The sequence below is a fragment of the Zootoca vivipara genome, chromosome Z1, assembly GCF_965207765.1.
Source record: "Zootoca vivipara chromosome Z1, rZooViv2.hap1.1, whole genome shotgun sequence".
Classification (NCBI taxonomy): domain Eukaryota; kingdom Metazoa; phylum Chordata; class Lepidosauria; order Squamata; family Lacertidae; genus Zootoca; species Zootoca vivipara.
Window position 1 is genome coordinate 72,811,164 of NC_142583.1, and position 14,937 is coordinate 72,826,100.

The window sequence follows — 14,937 nt, forward strand, 5'->3', positions numbered from 1 at the left end:
CTATGAAAAATATAAGCATTCTAAAATGCTGAAAAGACTCCAATTACAGGTTCCTGCCTATAGAATATCAAACTTCCTGTTGGGCACCTTCTTAAAAACAGAGCCAAAGAAATAGGCAGTAAAATACAAAATGTATTTAAATAGAGAGCATCCATGGTTTTGAATGGACCAATATAGGTCAGAGAAATAAGAAAACCATTGCTGGAATGGCACATGCACTCTTTGTAGAAAAATTAAACAATACTGTTTAATCTTCAATAGAATTTGAGATCTGAGAGAATCCCACAGCAAGCTTTTTGGTGACAGAGGACAAAGAATGGATCACCTCTTAATTATGATCACAAGAGCAAAATACACCATAAACTACTTGTGTAGCCAAGAAAGCCAACCTCAAGAAGTGTTAGAGGAAAGAAAATGCAAACTGAAGAAAGAAATAGCAGCAATAGGACTTAACAATAAGAAAATAGATTGACATACTATATCCAGGAGAGCCAAATACAAAAAGACTAAAATCTTCATAGGAAATAACAGCAATATGAATAAGCATGAGAAATAAAGAATAAAATATCAAGAATTGCAGCCACAACACATTAAATCTAAGGCTAGTAATAGATATAGGATTGTATTTACTGACAAAGAGACCCAGAAGATCACAGGAAAATCCAAGAATCTAACATTTAAGAGAAAGATAAAACCTAAGCACTACTGCAGAAATAATCCCAAGAAATTACACAAAAGAGAAATCAAAGAAGAGATCTCATGCCTTCCAAAATGTTGAGAAAATAAAGTATGCAAATAAGACTTGTAAAAAATGCTAAAATGAAGAAAAATACTAATAGACTGCTATGCATTCACATACCCCACAGAAATGAACTAAAAAATACTCTGCAAACTGTTTGGTTAAGCTGCATCTATATACTTCAGCAAATAAGGAAAAAATGAATACTGCCAAGATGGTGTAGCAGCCAACATAGAAAATCCAACTATTTATCTGCATCAAATTTAGTCCCAAACTACAACTGAATTAAGATTGTTCATGTAAAAACATAGAACCTGCTGTAGCTAAGAAAAATCCACTCATCTTAGAAAGAAGACAACATACAATAGCTAAGTGTTTGAACTTTACCCTATAGCTGATAAAAGAAGAATCATACAATCAAAAAGAAATAAACACTTTAAATAAAGAGACAATGACTCCTGTAGGTAAGGAATATTATTAATCAAACAAGCTTGTTCCTGGAACTTCCTTCAGAGAAAAAATCACAGTTAATTATTAGTCGCTTGAGCATGTGCAGAGGACAAATCTGTGAAAGGAAAACAATGAGCCAACTCTCACACACAAAGAAGTAGGATTTACACACCTTTCCAATGCTAAAAGAAAGAATTAAGTCTTGGAGGGAAAAACATTAATCTAAGAAATACTGGAACTCCTTCTGAAAATGAATTCTAGTCAGTCTGAAAAGGAAAAATTCTATAAAGAGTAATCAGAAATAAATTTCTTACACAAAGATTGAAATCAGATTTAAGTAGACTATATAGAGAAGAGGTAAGACTCCCATGCTCACACCTGTAAATGGGAAATAAAATACACAAAGCAAAAATCAATTGCCAATTCTACAATTGGAGACTCATTTTAATGCAAACAGTGAAATCCTTTGGAGTTGGGCTACTGGCGATGAACTGGGTAGCTCTTGAAAACAAATGTAAACAGTGAGTTTTCCAGCATTCCCCATTCTTTAACCAAATCTAATACTGTTAATACCTAAGTGGATATAGGACAACCCTGCATTTGAAAAGAAGGGGAAAGAATTTGTAATACAGACAATAAGCAAGCAGAATATTTTCACTGAACCCTTAAGAAAAGACAATAAAAGCTGACATGGGGAGAGAAAACATAAGCCTTCATTTACATTAGTGAGGAGAAAAAGGTACTTTCTTTAGAAACAATCAGTTGCAGATATTTTAAGTTTTCAGTCTGAACTGGCTACTTTAAGCAGACTGAAAAACTGCCAAATGACAATAGGAAGGTTCCTCTTTTTTTTTAAGGAAAGCCTTGAGCAACTTGAACAGCCAAAATCTGTTAACCATTTAAACTACCTCAAGGAAAAGAATGCAGATCAAAGCTTCTCACCTTCCTGGATCAAAAGGAAACATTTACTCAGGCCCTTTAAGCTTAACGCAGTGCTTCTGTGAAGCCTTCGCAAAGCTGAAAAGGAGTAAACTTCAGAGACAGAAAATGCAAAGCACTAGCACTGTTTAAGCTAGGTTTCTGCCCAATGGAAATCTTTTTGTCACTTAAAACAGACCTTTCGAGGCTTTACTGCCTGTCCTTCTGCAATACGCACTATACAAAAACAAATAATCAGAAGGGCCAACAGTGTTTGCAGGACTGTATCTTTTGGCAAGGTGTCATTTTCCTCTTCACAATGCTGTGCAGCAGAGAAAGCCACAAGCACCAGGGCAAAAAGTCCAACACCAACCAGCCCTTTCCACAGAGAGGCAGCCACTGCTGTTCGCCTCCTTCCCTCACCTATTAACATTCCCCTCTGTTTTCCTTCTTCCTGCTCCTTCCTAAACCTCATCTGAACTCCTCCCCTTGCCTGAAGAGAGTCAGATAGGCTAGGACAGGGGTCCCCAAACTACGGCCCCCGGGCCGGATGCGGCCCAATCGGCCTTCCAATCCGGCCCGCGACGACTCCCGCCGCCCGCTGCCGCCGCCCGCTCTCACGGCGCGCGGCGCAGCGACGATCTAAAAAATCGGCAAAAAATCGCCGAAAATCCTTTGTGCGCATGCGTATGGGCCTCTCCCGACCCGGAGGTCATTTCTGGTGCACTTCCGGGTCGGGGGAGGCCCATACGCATGCGCACAAGCGATTTTTGGCGATTTTTTTCCCGCCCGTGTGCGTGTGCGCATGCGCACGGGCGCGCACTCCCCCGCCCTCCGGCCCGCTGCGCGCGCACTCCCCTGCCCTCCGGCCCACCGCGCGGTCGGCGCGGCGGGCACCGGCCCGCCGCGCAGAAAGTCTGGGGACCCCTGGGCTAGGAGATCCCTGGGCATTCAAGCCCTGTGTGACCGGAAAAGAAGCAAGCCCTTCTTCCAGTTCTTCTCTAGTTAACGTTCCTGACCCCAGCTCTCTCTTAAACCCAAGCCAAACAGCACCCCCCACCATCTTTTTCTGGGACAATGGAGAGGTGGACAGTAAACCAGAGGATTCCAAAGGCAATGGTAAAGCCAGAGCCTCTGGAACTGAGATTGGGAGGTCTGTGGCAGCAGCCTCCACTGAGCAATGAGATACAGGAAGGGGGGTTGCCTTTTCACTTATATAGACCCCTACCAACTCAATTGCGTCCCTGCACTTCCGCCAAAGCCTTAAAAATCTGGCAGGAGCCCGTGGGGAGGAAAGCAACTGCTTCCCTATCCTGTCCCATACTTTTAAATCCAGGGACCCCTCTTGAGAGTACCACGGGCACTGAAACAATATCTCTTCAACCAACTCTTCTAGCTCTGCCAAACTAGCACCTGTCTGACTGAAATCCCTCAGAATTTCTCTCAGTTCCTGCGGGTGTGCACTCCCTTTCTGAACTGACTCAAGAGAACCCATACTCACGAAAAGAGGGCCGTGGCCGGTGGTACCTAGACTGCTTCGAGTCTTCTTATGAGTAGGGCTGGATCACGTCGGAAAGTCACCATTATGTAGCAATGGTTAGATCCAACAATGAGACATGAGACAAGGCTGAGTTCCACAAAGACCAACCCCAGGCAAAGCTCGGGGGTCTGTATTTATTAGCAGCAGCTTTGGCAGGTAAACATTAACTCACGATGTAACTTCCAGCCAATCACAGAGCAAACCTCATGCATAAACATGTACAGGTACAGGTCACTTCCTGCCAACACCCTAACTTCTCCACCATAGAGGAAGTGGTGGACTGCACATCCCACACATCAAGTACCTGTCACATGTCCCTCTCATCAAACATCCCCCTCCTCTCAGTCTTGTGATCCTCAGTAACTTTCCAAACTCCCCATAAGGATTCATTGTGCTCTTCTCACCTCAGCATGACCCATTCCGATGTTCCCCTGTCAGGCTAGATCAAACCAGTTTAAACCGAACCTCTCCAGGTCCATCCAGCTTCTCCCAACACAGTTGACCCATACCTCACCTTCCTATCTCTCACACTGTACTGGTTTGCCAGTATTACTCTAGCTAAGCCTAAGGATTAGCGGGTTTGCCACGCTACTATCATACACCAACCCCACATGTGTGTGTGTGTGTGTGTGTGTGTGTGTGTGTGTGATAAAGATGTTTATTCACCCATGATTTTCCACTTTCCCCGACAAAGCGGACTGATATTGGCATTTGTTGAGCCAAAACGGTGGAACTGTCTCCCCCAGAAGGTTGTGGAGGTTTTTAAGCAGAGGTTGGATGGACATCTGTCATAGATGCTTTAGATGAGATTCTCTACATTGAGAGAAGAGGATGCTGGACTAAATGGGCCAATGGCCTGATTCAGCTTGTCTTATGTTTTACTGGTCTCCAATTGCAGAATGGAGAGGGGGACGATTTTCGTTGCAATTGCCGCTGAACTGCAGTGATATGTTGTGAACTACCCCGAGATCCACAGATGAAGGGCTGCATACGAATTTAAATCAATTAAAAATAAATTAAGATGGAAGACTAAAACATCCTCTCCCGATGCCGGAGGAGGCAGTGAGGGCGGCCCATTCTGCAGACCTGACCTCCCAACTGTGCCTGCAGCATCGCTGCCAAGTAGCTGAGCGGAGCATAGCTGCCAAGTTATCCCTTTTTTACAGGGATTTTCCCTTATGCTGAATAGGCTTCCTCACGAGAAAAGTGAAAACTTGGCAGCTATGGAGCGGAGTATGGGAGAACTTGGGTGTATGGGGACTGAGGACAAGGGGCAGAGCCTGTGCATATGGAGCCGATACAGTACTCCCACAGGTGTGCCCAAACCGCCCCTCTCCCAGACCACCCTGACACGCAGCTGTGACGCTGCTGCTGCTGCTGGGAGGTCAAGTCAGTTGTTGAGCTGTTCTTTCTTGCCAGTTGCTCCTGCCCACGGATGCTGTCATGGTACTGATTAAAAACCACCCCTTTCTTTTCTGTTAAGCAAATATGATTGGCAGCAACACTTTTTGCCCTAATGTAGCCTTGGCCAACCTCCTGCCAGTCGGAAAACCTGGGGTGGTAGAGTTCTAGCTGTGGTTGATGGGAAATGTAGTCCCCAAACATCTGGAGAGCACCTGGTCGGCTGGCAAAGATAGTTTCCTGTTTAGATTCTCTTCATTACTTTGGGTTGCACCAAACAGGCTTGTCTCCCGTTCCTTGTGGTGGGAGGGGTCCTCTCCTGCTACTTAGACTCCCCCCCCCCAGGCAGACTAGGCTTGGAGGTGGAAGTGAAACCTTTTCCAAGATGGTTTGCATGAGGAACCAAACCAAATCCAGGAAAAGGTTATTGAATCTGCCCAAATGACCTCATTTTGAATAGAACATGGTAAATAGAGTCCCATGGACTCCAAGAAGATCAAACCTCTCAATTCTGAAGGAAATCAGCCCTGAGTGCTCACTGGAAGGACAGATCGTGAAGCTGAGGCTCCAATACTTTGGCCACCTCATGAGAAGAGACGACTCCCTGGAAAAGACCCTGATGTTGGGAAAGATTGAGGTCCTTAGGAGAAGGGGACAACAGAGGACGAAATGGTTGGACAGTGTTCTCGAAGCTACGAACATGAGTTTGACCAAACTGCGGGAGGCAGTGCAAGACAGGAGTGCCTGGCGTGCTCTGGTCCATGGGGTCACGAAGAGTCGGACACGACTAAACGACTAAACAACAACAAAATAGAACTACAAAACTCTTTGCTGTCCCTTGACTAGGCGTGTCACCCAGTGAAGGAGGGGAAGTGTGACCAGTGCTATTAATTCTGAGGTCAATCCATTTTTATTTATGATTTTCAATTTTATACATTTCAATAATCTTACAATCATTTCAACATTTCAAAACTCAACTTCCACCCCCCTCTTTCTGCAGTTCATTTATTTTATTTTTTTATTTTCTGCATATTCCAAATTAACTTAACTTGCTCATTTATTCCTCTGCCTTAAATATATACTCTTCTAAAACTGCAGGTTATATTGCAATATTCCGGGGTCATTCCAAGTATGGCATTACCGAAACTGGCTTTTTCTCACGGTTCCTTCTCCCCTAATATCGCAGCTGCTGTGCTGTCCATCAGCCCCTCTTCCAGTGTCAGGGAAGGGGAGACAGTCACGCTGACCTGCGACGTCCCTGGGGAAGACAAGCAGGAGATCCACTACAGCTGGTACAAGAATAACATCTGGATCAAGGAAGGCAGCGCCAGGATCCTGGTCTTCCATGAGGTTTCGGTGGGAGACACTGGCTATTACTCCTGCAAGGTGCAGAATGACAAAGGGAGCGAGATATCCCAAGCCATTGGCCTGAGCGTCTTCTGTGAGTTTCCTGACATTCCCTCTTGCGCTTCATGTTCAGAGCACACTTCGTATCAGGGGCGGGGAACCTGTGGTTTCTCAGGGGTCGCTGGATTCCAACCCCCATTATCAGCCCCAGGCAGCATGGTTAATGGTCAGCGAATATGGGAGTTGTGGCTCAGCATCTGGGGGCATCTACAGATATATATATACCTGAAGGAGTGTCTCCACCCGCATCATTCAGCCCGGACACTGAGGTCCACCTCCGAGGGCCTTCTGGCGGTTCCCTCCCTGAGAGAAGTGAGGTTACAGGGAACCAGGCAGAGGGCCTTCTCAGTAGTGGCACCCGCCCTGTGGAACGCCCTCCCACCAGATGTCAAGGAGATAAACAACTATCTGACTTTTAGAAGACATCTGAAGGCAGCCCTGTTTAGGGAAGTTTTTAATGTTTGATGTTTTATTGTGTTTTTTATATTCTGTTGGAAACAGCCCAGAGTGGCTGGGAAAACCCAGCCAGATGGGTGGGGTATAAAAAATAATTTATTATTATTATTATTATTATTATTATTATTATTATTATGTGCCGCTGCTGTATCTGAACCTTTCCAACAGTGGATAGGAGTGTTTTTCAGCCTATAGCAAAACCCCTGCATTAAATGGGTTCATCTGGCATAGAAATGAAATGCAGTTGCTTACAGATGTCCCCCCCCCTCCCATGAAAGAAAACGGAACTGAATCACAAAACTATCAAGTTTTACTTGATTGGTTGCTGAACAAATTGGCTGAAATTCTATATGGATAGGAATAATAGTTCTGAAGGAATCAACATGCTGCCTTGCTTTAATGTATCCTTTAATTTTTTAAAAAAAATATTCATTTTTTAAAAAAAACAATATTACATTCCTATCCCACCTTTCCTCCAAGGAGCTCAAGGTGGAGTGCCTGGTTCTCTTCCTCCCTATTTTATCCTCATGAAGACTCCATGAGGTAGGTTAGGCTGAGAGAGATAAGGTCTGGCCAGGGCTGTCTTACCCATAGGCTCTAGGGGTGTGGGGCACCCAGGCACCGGGGTCTCAGGGGCGCCAGGCCAAGAGTCCGGGGCCCGAGAGTCCAGGGACCAAGAGTTGAGTCCAGGGAAGAGCCCACCTGTCAGTCGGAGCGCCACAGTGGGCTCTTCTGCCGCGTGCGGCTCTGCGCTGCGAGTTTGGGGGCAACCGAGCCAGCGAGACGCTGAGGCGGCCGGCCAGCTCCACCCTCCTGTGTGCCTGGGACTGGGCAACTGGGGGGGGGGCGCCAGGCAGATCGTTGCACCCCGGTGCCGCATATGCTTAAGACAGCCCTGGGTCTGGCCCCTGGTGAACTGAGTGGGGACTTGTACCCTGTTCTCCCAGGTCCTAGTCCAACTGCAACACCACACTGGCTCCCATATGATATTCCAAGGGTAGGTCACAACCACAGAGATGATCTGCAGGGCCAGCCCTACAGTTAGGCAGATTCTTGACCAGTGTCAGCTTCTGTGGGGCAGGAAGTGGCACTGGGGTGTGGAAAGACAGAGCTCTGTGGGCCACTTGGCCGGTCTTCCATCCTCTGAGCCAAGGATGGGAAGATGTCAGGTTTGCGGAGATGACTTAGGTCTCGGTTTGCTTTCTACTAAAACCCTGAAATCCACATGCAAAATGGCAGTTTGAAATGGGGAGCAGCATACACAGGGCTTATCCACACTTCATTTTTAACCCACACTTTCTGGGCAGAAGTCTGTGGTTTAATACTTCATGTCCAAAGGTCCTTCCCCCCTCCCCATTTTTCTCCGAAGCTTTCCCCATGAAAACCGCTCTTTAAAGCCAAATCAGAGCTGGAGCCAATTTGGGGTTTTCGCAGATTGATGTTTGTTCCAATTGAGCTTTAAAGAGCAGTTTTTCTGGGGGGGGGAGCTCCGGGGGCAGGGGGAAGCTTGGACATGGAGCTTTAAAGCACAGACCCTGCATGGAAAGAGCAGAGGAAAAGTAAGTGTGGATGAGGCCTTAGAATGGTGGGACAAGGGACTTCTAGCCCTCCTGCCTATCCTGGAATTCTCTGCCATTTTAGGCAGCTGGGTTTCAGGGTAGAGTAGAAATTCACTCCTCATTTAAATGCAAACTTACCTACCTGTGAACTTCCTGGGAAAATATGCAAACTGAAAAGCAGCTGTCCTTTGAAATTCTCACTTCCTTGAATTTTGCACAGTAGCTCTCCAACCAAAAGTGCATGCCTTCGTAGAGAGTGTGCACAGCCATGCATATGCTAGTGGTTAAAAAAATGCATTATATTAGAGAAAATGGCATGCAAGAATATATGTGTTAGGAGAAAATGCACACGCAGATATGCAACATGCAATATTTTGCAAGCTAACATGGAGATGTGGAGAACTGAATTTGAGAATGGAGACATAAAACACGAGAGCAACTGAAAGTGGCCAATTTCTCCGTCCTAATTTGGGATCAGGGCAGCGTTTCTGTTCCATTGGAGGGGAGGCCCTCCTATGAACCTGGAAATGTACCTGCTCCTAAGGTGTGCATGCAATGATCTTGTTTCTCCTGCACAGACCCTCCGAGGGCCCCCTCCCTCTCCTTGTTCCAGGAGACCCAGGAAGGGCAGCTGGCCATCATCTACTGCACCGTCGACAGCAACCCCCAGTCCGCCCTGAGCCTTTACCGGGACAAGCGGCTGATCGCGACCACCAGCTCACACTCGGCTCCCAGCCAGCGGATCAGCATCAGCACCACACGCAACTCTTTGAAGCTGGAAATCCAGAAGGTCGTTCCAGAAGACGAGGGCGAATACCGGTGTGTGGCGTCCAACGCGTATGGGAACGCCACCGCGGCGAGGTTCTTCGGTGCTCAAAGTAAGATGATCGCAATGGGTTATGTGTGTGTGCAGAATTCGGCGGCCAGGTTGCTCACCAGAGCAAGCCAGTTTGAGCATATAAATACAATCCTGGCTGCCAATTACAGTCGTTTCTGGGTCCAATTCAAAGTGCTGGTTTTGACCTATGAAAGCTCAATGGCTCAAGGCTGCTGTACCTCAAGGACCACCTCTCCCCGTGTGAACAAACCCGGATCCTGCGATCATCCTCTGAGGCCCTTCTTTGGGTGTTCAGCAGGGTGGCAGCAGGGCCTTTTCTGCAGTGGCTCCCCACTGGTTGAATGCTCTCCCCAGGGAGGCTCACGTGGCGCCCTGGTTACATATCTTTAGGTGCCAGGAAAGAAACATTCTTCATCAACCAAGCTTTTTTGGCTGTCCAGCAATCTATGGCCTTTTAAATGTGTGGTGGGGTATTGTTCTTCATATCGTTATGTTATGCATTTTGTGTTTTTATGTTGCAAAACATAGCATCTCCAGTTAAAAGACTCTCAGGCAGAGCAGAGTGAGACCCCAGAGTCTGTACAGCTAGCCCTGGCTGCGATGTCCAGTGATTCGGCTCAGTATCTCCACTTGATTTGGGCTTCCCTTCTTGCCCTTCAATACCACTCACCAGTTGGGTGTGGTTCCTGCACAGCACGGGGGTTGGACTAGATGACCCTTGGGGGTCCCTTCCAACTCCATATTTCTATTATTCTGTGATCAACGGTCTCTGTTTGCTCTTCTCCCAGCTGCTAGGGTGGTGGCCAGCCCTTCCGAAGAGTTACCCAAAGGCGAGCGAGTCACCCTGACCTGCGTGTCCGCCTTGGGGCCGGGAGATGGAACCACGTACACGTGGTACAAGAATGCCAAGTGGCTGCAGGAGGGGGTGGAGAGCTCCCTGGTCTTCCCGGCCTTGGCCAGCGGTGACGCAGGAACATTCCACTGTGTTGCTCGGAACGAGAAAGGCAGCAGCACATCGCCAGCCATCATCCTGCGCGTCTTGTGTGAGTAGCCCATCCAACTTATCTCATAAAACATGGCTGGAGCCATAGTGGTCTAGAGCAGGGGTAGAGGACCCAAGAGCCACATTGCCTTATGGGAACCCTATAGGGCCCGCATCTCGATGGTGGGTGTGGCTAGAGGCAAAGGTGGGTGGAGCAATGATGTGACACTTAGCTTTGTTCCAGGAAAGGGCCGTGGTTGATTCCTGCATTGCAGGGGGGTGGAGGAGATGAGCCTTGGGGGTCCTTTCCAAACCCACAATTCTATGATCCTATGGCCTGGGGAAACTTCTGAGGACCATAAAGAGAGGCATGGCAGGCAACCTTTGGCCCACAGGCCTGACGTTCCCTAAGCCCTGGTCTAGAGGGTCACAGACATCCATAAGGGGTGGCCCAAAAGTAGATATTTCTGCCTTAGAATCCACTTTCTTTGTTATTGATTCAAGTTCTCATCATTCACAATATCAGTAAAGAAAAAGAATCCTTTTATTTTTTAAAAAAATATACCTACGTTTGGGCCACCCTGTATTCAAGTGTTTACTCAGAGTAGACCCATTGGAATTAATGCACCTACGTTAGCGATGGCTGTTAATTTTCATGGGTCAACTCTGCATAAATATTAGTGGAATACACAACCCACTGTCTATGAGTCTAGGGTGTGGTTGGAATTCCTCTTCTATGGACTCAGCAGTGGGGAGGAAAATGTGTCTCAGGAATTCTGGCTTTGAGGGTTCTCACAGGTCCACGACAACTTCAAAGTGACGTGGTTGCAGCTAGGTGTAGTGTAGGGAAGACTTGTGAGGCTGGTGGTGATAGTAAACCTCTGGTTATAGGTGAGAGTCTTGCAAAGCTCCTGTTCATTTCAGGTGCACTTGCACAAGAGAACGGGAGGCGGGAGGCAGAGAGCTTCTGAGCCCCACCAATGTGGCTTGTGGCAGAAGCTGCAGCTTCGATGCTATAACATGGCTCATGGCCTTGTGCCTTTTAAGTCCAGATAGGTCCAAGATGAGGAATAAATTTGTCACACCAGAAGCGCAGCATCTTTATCATTCTAGATACCCTGACCAATCCCTCTCGGTGCCTCTGTGGACAACCACCTCTTGTTTACCGTCTCATGTAACCACAAACATCTGCAAGGCACACCTGGGAGGCTTCCGTATGAGCAGGAAAGTGTATACTTGTGCTCAAATTCTGATTGTATATAATTTTATTAAGTTGTTTTACAATTTAAAATACTCATTTAAAAGTCCTTAAATTATCAATGACTTCCATTCTTCTCTTTCCATGGTTCATTTTGCATATCATAAATCCCTGCATATTTTGCAAAAACTATACCATTCAGCATTCCATTATTGCATCCATCAAAACTTGTTTACACTCTTGAATTTATCTTAATGCTGCCAGCATTTTCAGCTGTACACAGTTATTTCCCATATATTCAGTAAACCAATCTTCTTTAAACGTATGTTCTTCTTGTTCTCTTATTCTATATCTTAAGTCTGCGGGTTGTGCATATCCTGTCAACTTGTTGCCATTCTTCTTTGGTTGGGACCTCGCTCGTTTTCAATTTTGGGGCTAACAAAAGACAGGCTGCAGTAGTAGCATACATAAATTAGCTTTTTTTAAACCAGGGAATTTCAGTCTTGTGCTCAATTTGTGCTCGCCTTTGTGCTCAAATTCTGCTGGTGGACCAGCTGGGCCAGTGGCCTCATCCAGCAGGCTCTCCTTACATTGTTATAACGGATTGTTTTCCACTCCAAAGATCCCCCCACGCAGCCTGTGCTGAGATCCTTCCTGGAAACACAAGGAGGACACCTGGGCGTCATCCAATGCACAGTTGACAGCGAACCAGCCTCTGAGATAGCTCTACACAAGGGCGGCACACTCATCGGGTCCACCAGCATCACCCACACCTCCTCCGACCCAAGAGTGAGTGTGATCCAGTCGTATAACACACTGAAGGTGACCATCAAGGGCGTGAGGCTGGAGGATGAAGGAGAGTACCTGTGTTCTGCTCAAAACCGCTATGGACAATCCACGGCCTCCATGGACTTCACGGCGGAAAGTAAGTCACGGAGATTTGAGAAGTTAACGGTCCAGCTGTAGAAAACGTCCCCCCAAAAAGGAGGTTAGGGTTTATATTACATCCAGACCCTTATATTCCTTCCTTCCTACCTGCCATCTTTAAGTGGCAACGGTACCTTTGCTGTGTCCCATCTAATAGTAGTCTGAAACTATTGTGAAATAGTAGTCTCACAATCTCCTCTTTTTGCCTGGCCATCATTTGTAGGTTTTTTGACCCCTGTCAGGGATTCTTTAGCTGTGATTCCTGCATTGCAGGAGGGTTGGCCTAAAAGACCCTTGTGAGTACCAGAAACTACGAGTCTATGGAATTAGCTAGCCATGTTTCTTAACAGTCACAGTGCTGTTCCTCTGCCTGGAGGAAGAGAGGAGAATTTTTTATTGCTGCCTGCTGGAGCGGATTTTCTACTGCATCTAAGAATTTTATACAATACTTTACTGATGACCCTGACTTTGGCTAACTGAACTAGACTGATCCACCCTGGAATGGGGAAGTGGAGCGAATTGGGATATTGTTTTTGAATCCCCTCCTTTTTGTAATTGCTATATATTGGAAATTAATGAAATTGTATTGAAAGAAAGAAAGGAAAGCAGCCTATACTACCAACTAGGGCACTTTAGAAGCTGGAAACATGATCTTATTTGTTTATAAAGATAACCCTTGAGGGTCCCTTCCAACCTATGATTCTATGATTGATTGATTGATTGCTGCTGCTGCTCCACCCAGGTATCTGTGTTAACCCTTTAGGGTTTACTCCCCTTTAAGACGTTCTCCTCTGAATCACAGACTTATAGAGTTGGAAGGGACCCAACTGCCTGCAATGCAGGAATTGTTGTTGTTGTTGTTGTTATGAGTTATTTCTGTGGTTTATATGGTGCCCAACATCAAGGACACAAGAACCACAGCTAAATGCAGAAATCGCAGCTGACAACTGTCCTTGTTATATTTCCCGCCCAACTGTCCTCCAGCTGCAAGAATCACCATCTCCCCATTCTCAGCGGTGCGTGAAGGTGAGGCAGTCCAGCTGTCCTGCGAGGTGAACAGCGATAACACCACCTCAAGCAACTACACCTGGTACAGGGACGGTCTCCCTCTCCCCGAGGCCCGTGGGGATTCCCTGGAGTTCCAGCAAGTGTCCAGAGGCGATTCAGGGATCTATCGCTGCCAAGTGGAGAATGAGAAAGCCAGCAAGAGCTCCGCCGCTGCCACCCTGTCTGTCCTTTGTAAGAGTCGCTGCCTTTTGCAGTTTTGTTCGAGATGCTATCAAATTAGACTTCAGGAAGTATTTCCCCACAAACACTTACACACAAAAAAATTTCATATACATATAGCAAAGATAGGCAAGGCGATTCCCTCCCGTCAGTCGACTTCATGGCTGTAAATCAATAAACTGCTCTCAGATCTATTTCATACGAGATAATCCAGGATATCACATCCATGTAGGAAAATTGCACGTCCTCGGTAACCTGCCCCATTCGTCTTTGGGCCACTGCTCTTGGACGTGCACACTAACAAAGTGCAATGCTATAAAAAGAGGCAACATCATAAATGTTTATAATCTAGGATCTAGGAGTCTTGGTAGACCACAAACTTGACATGAGTCAGCAGTGTGATGCAGCAGCTAAAAAAGCCAATGCAATTCTGGGCTGCATCAATAGGAGTATAGCATCTAGATCAAGGGAAGTAATAGTACCACTGTATTCTGCTCTGGTCAGACCTCACCTGGAGTACTGTGTCCAGTTCTGGGCACCACAGTTCAAGAAGGATACTGACAAGCTTGAACGTGTCCAGAAGAGGGCAACCAAAATGGTCAAAGGCCTGGAAACGATGCCTTATGAGGAACGGCTTAGGGAGCTGGGTATGTTTAGCCTGGAGAAGAGAAGGTTAAGGGGTGATATATAAAAGGATGTCATATAGAGGAGGGAGAAAGGTTGTTTTCTGCTGCTCCAGAGAAGCGGACACGGGGCAATGGATTCAAGCTACAAGAAAGAAGATTCCACCTAAACATTAGGAAGAACTTCCTGACAGTAAGAGCTGTTTGACAGTGGAATTTGCTGCCAAGGAGTGTGGTGGAGTCTCCTTCTTTGGAGGTCTTTAAGCAGAGGCTTGACAGGCATATGTCAAGAATGCTTTGATGGTGTTTCCTGCTCGGCAGGGGCTTGGACTGGATGGCCCTTGTGGCCTCTTCCAACTCTATGATTCTATGTGTAGCCTTGAGAAATAAAATACAGACAAGTTTTTCTTCCTCTCTCATAACACCAGAACTTGTGGACATCCAACGAAACCGAACGTTGGAAGATTTAAGACAGTTAAAAGAAAGCCCTGCTTTACACAGTGCATAGTTAAACTGTGGAACTCCCTGCCACAGGAGGCAGCAATGGCCACCAACTTGGATGGCTTTAAAAGAGGGGTAGGCAAATTCCTGGAGGAAGATGCAGTAATGCTTCTGAATCCCTGTTGCTGGAAACCACAGGAGGGGAGAGGGCTCTTGGGCCTGAATCTTGCT

At 46.5% G+C, this 14,937-nt stretch overlaps 1 protein-coding gene across 3 annotated transcripts in view; it reads left to right on the plus strand.

Moving 5' to 3' along the window:
* Positions 1–14,937, plus strand: part of SIGLEC1 (sialic acid binding Ig like lectin 1) — a 57,292-nt gene that overhangs the window by 17,462 nt on the left and 24,893 nt on the right. For all 3 annotated transcript variants that reach the window (XM_060278316.2, XM_088660710.1, XM_088660709.1), the window contains exons 6-10: positions 6,235–6,489; positions 9,049–9,348; positions 10,097–10,351; positions 12,111–12,413; positions 13,400–13,654. In XM_060278316.2, coding sequence (XP_060134299.2) covers positions 6,235–6,489; positions 9,049–9,348; positions 10,097–10,351; positions 12,111–12,413; positions 13,400–13,654 — 1,368 coding nt within the window. The remainder of the gene's footprint in view (positions 1–6,234; positions 6,490–9,048; positions 9,349–10,096; positions 10,352–12,110; positions 12,414–13,399; positions 13,655–14,937) is intronic.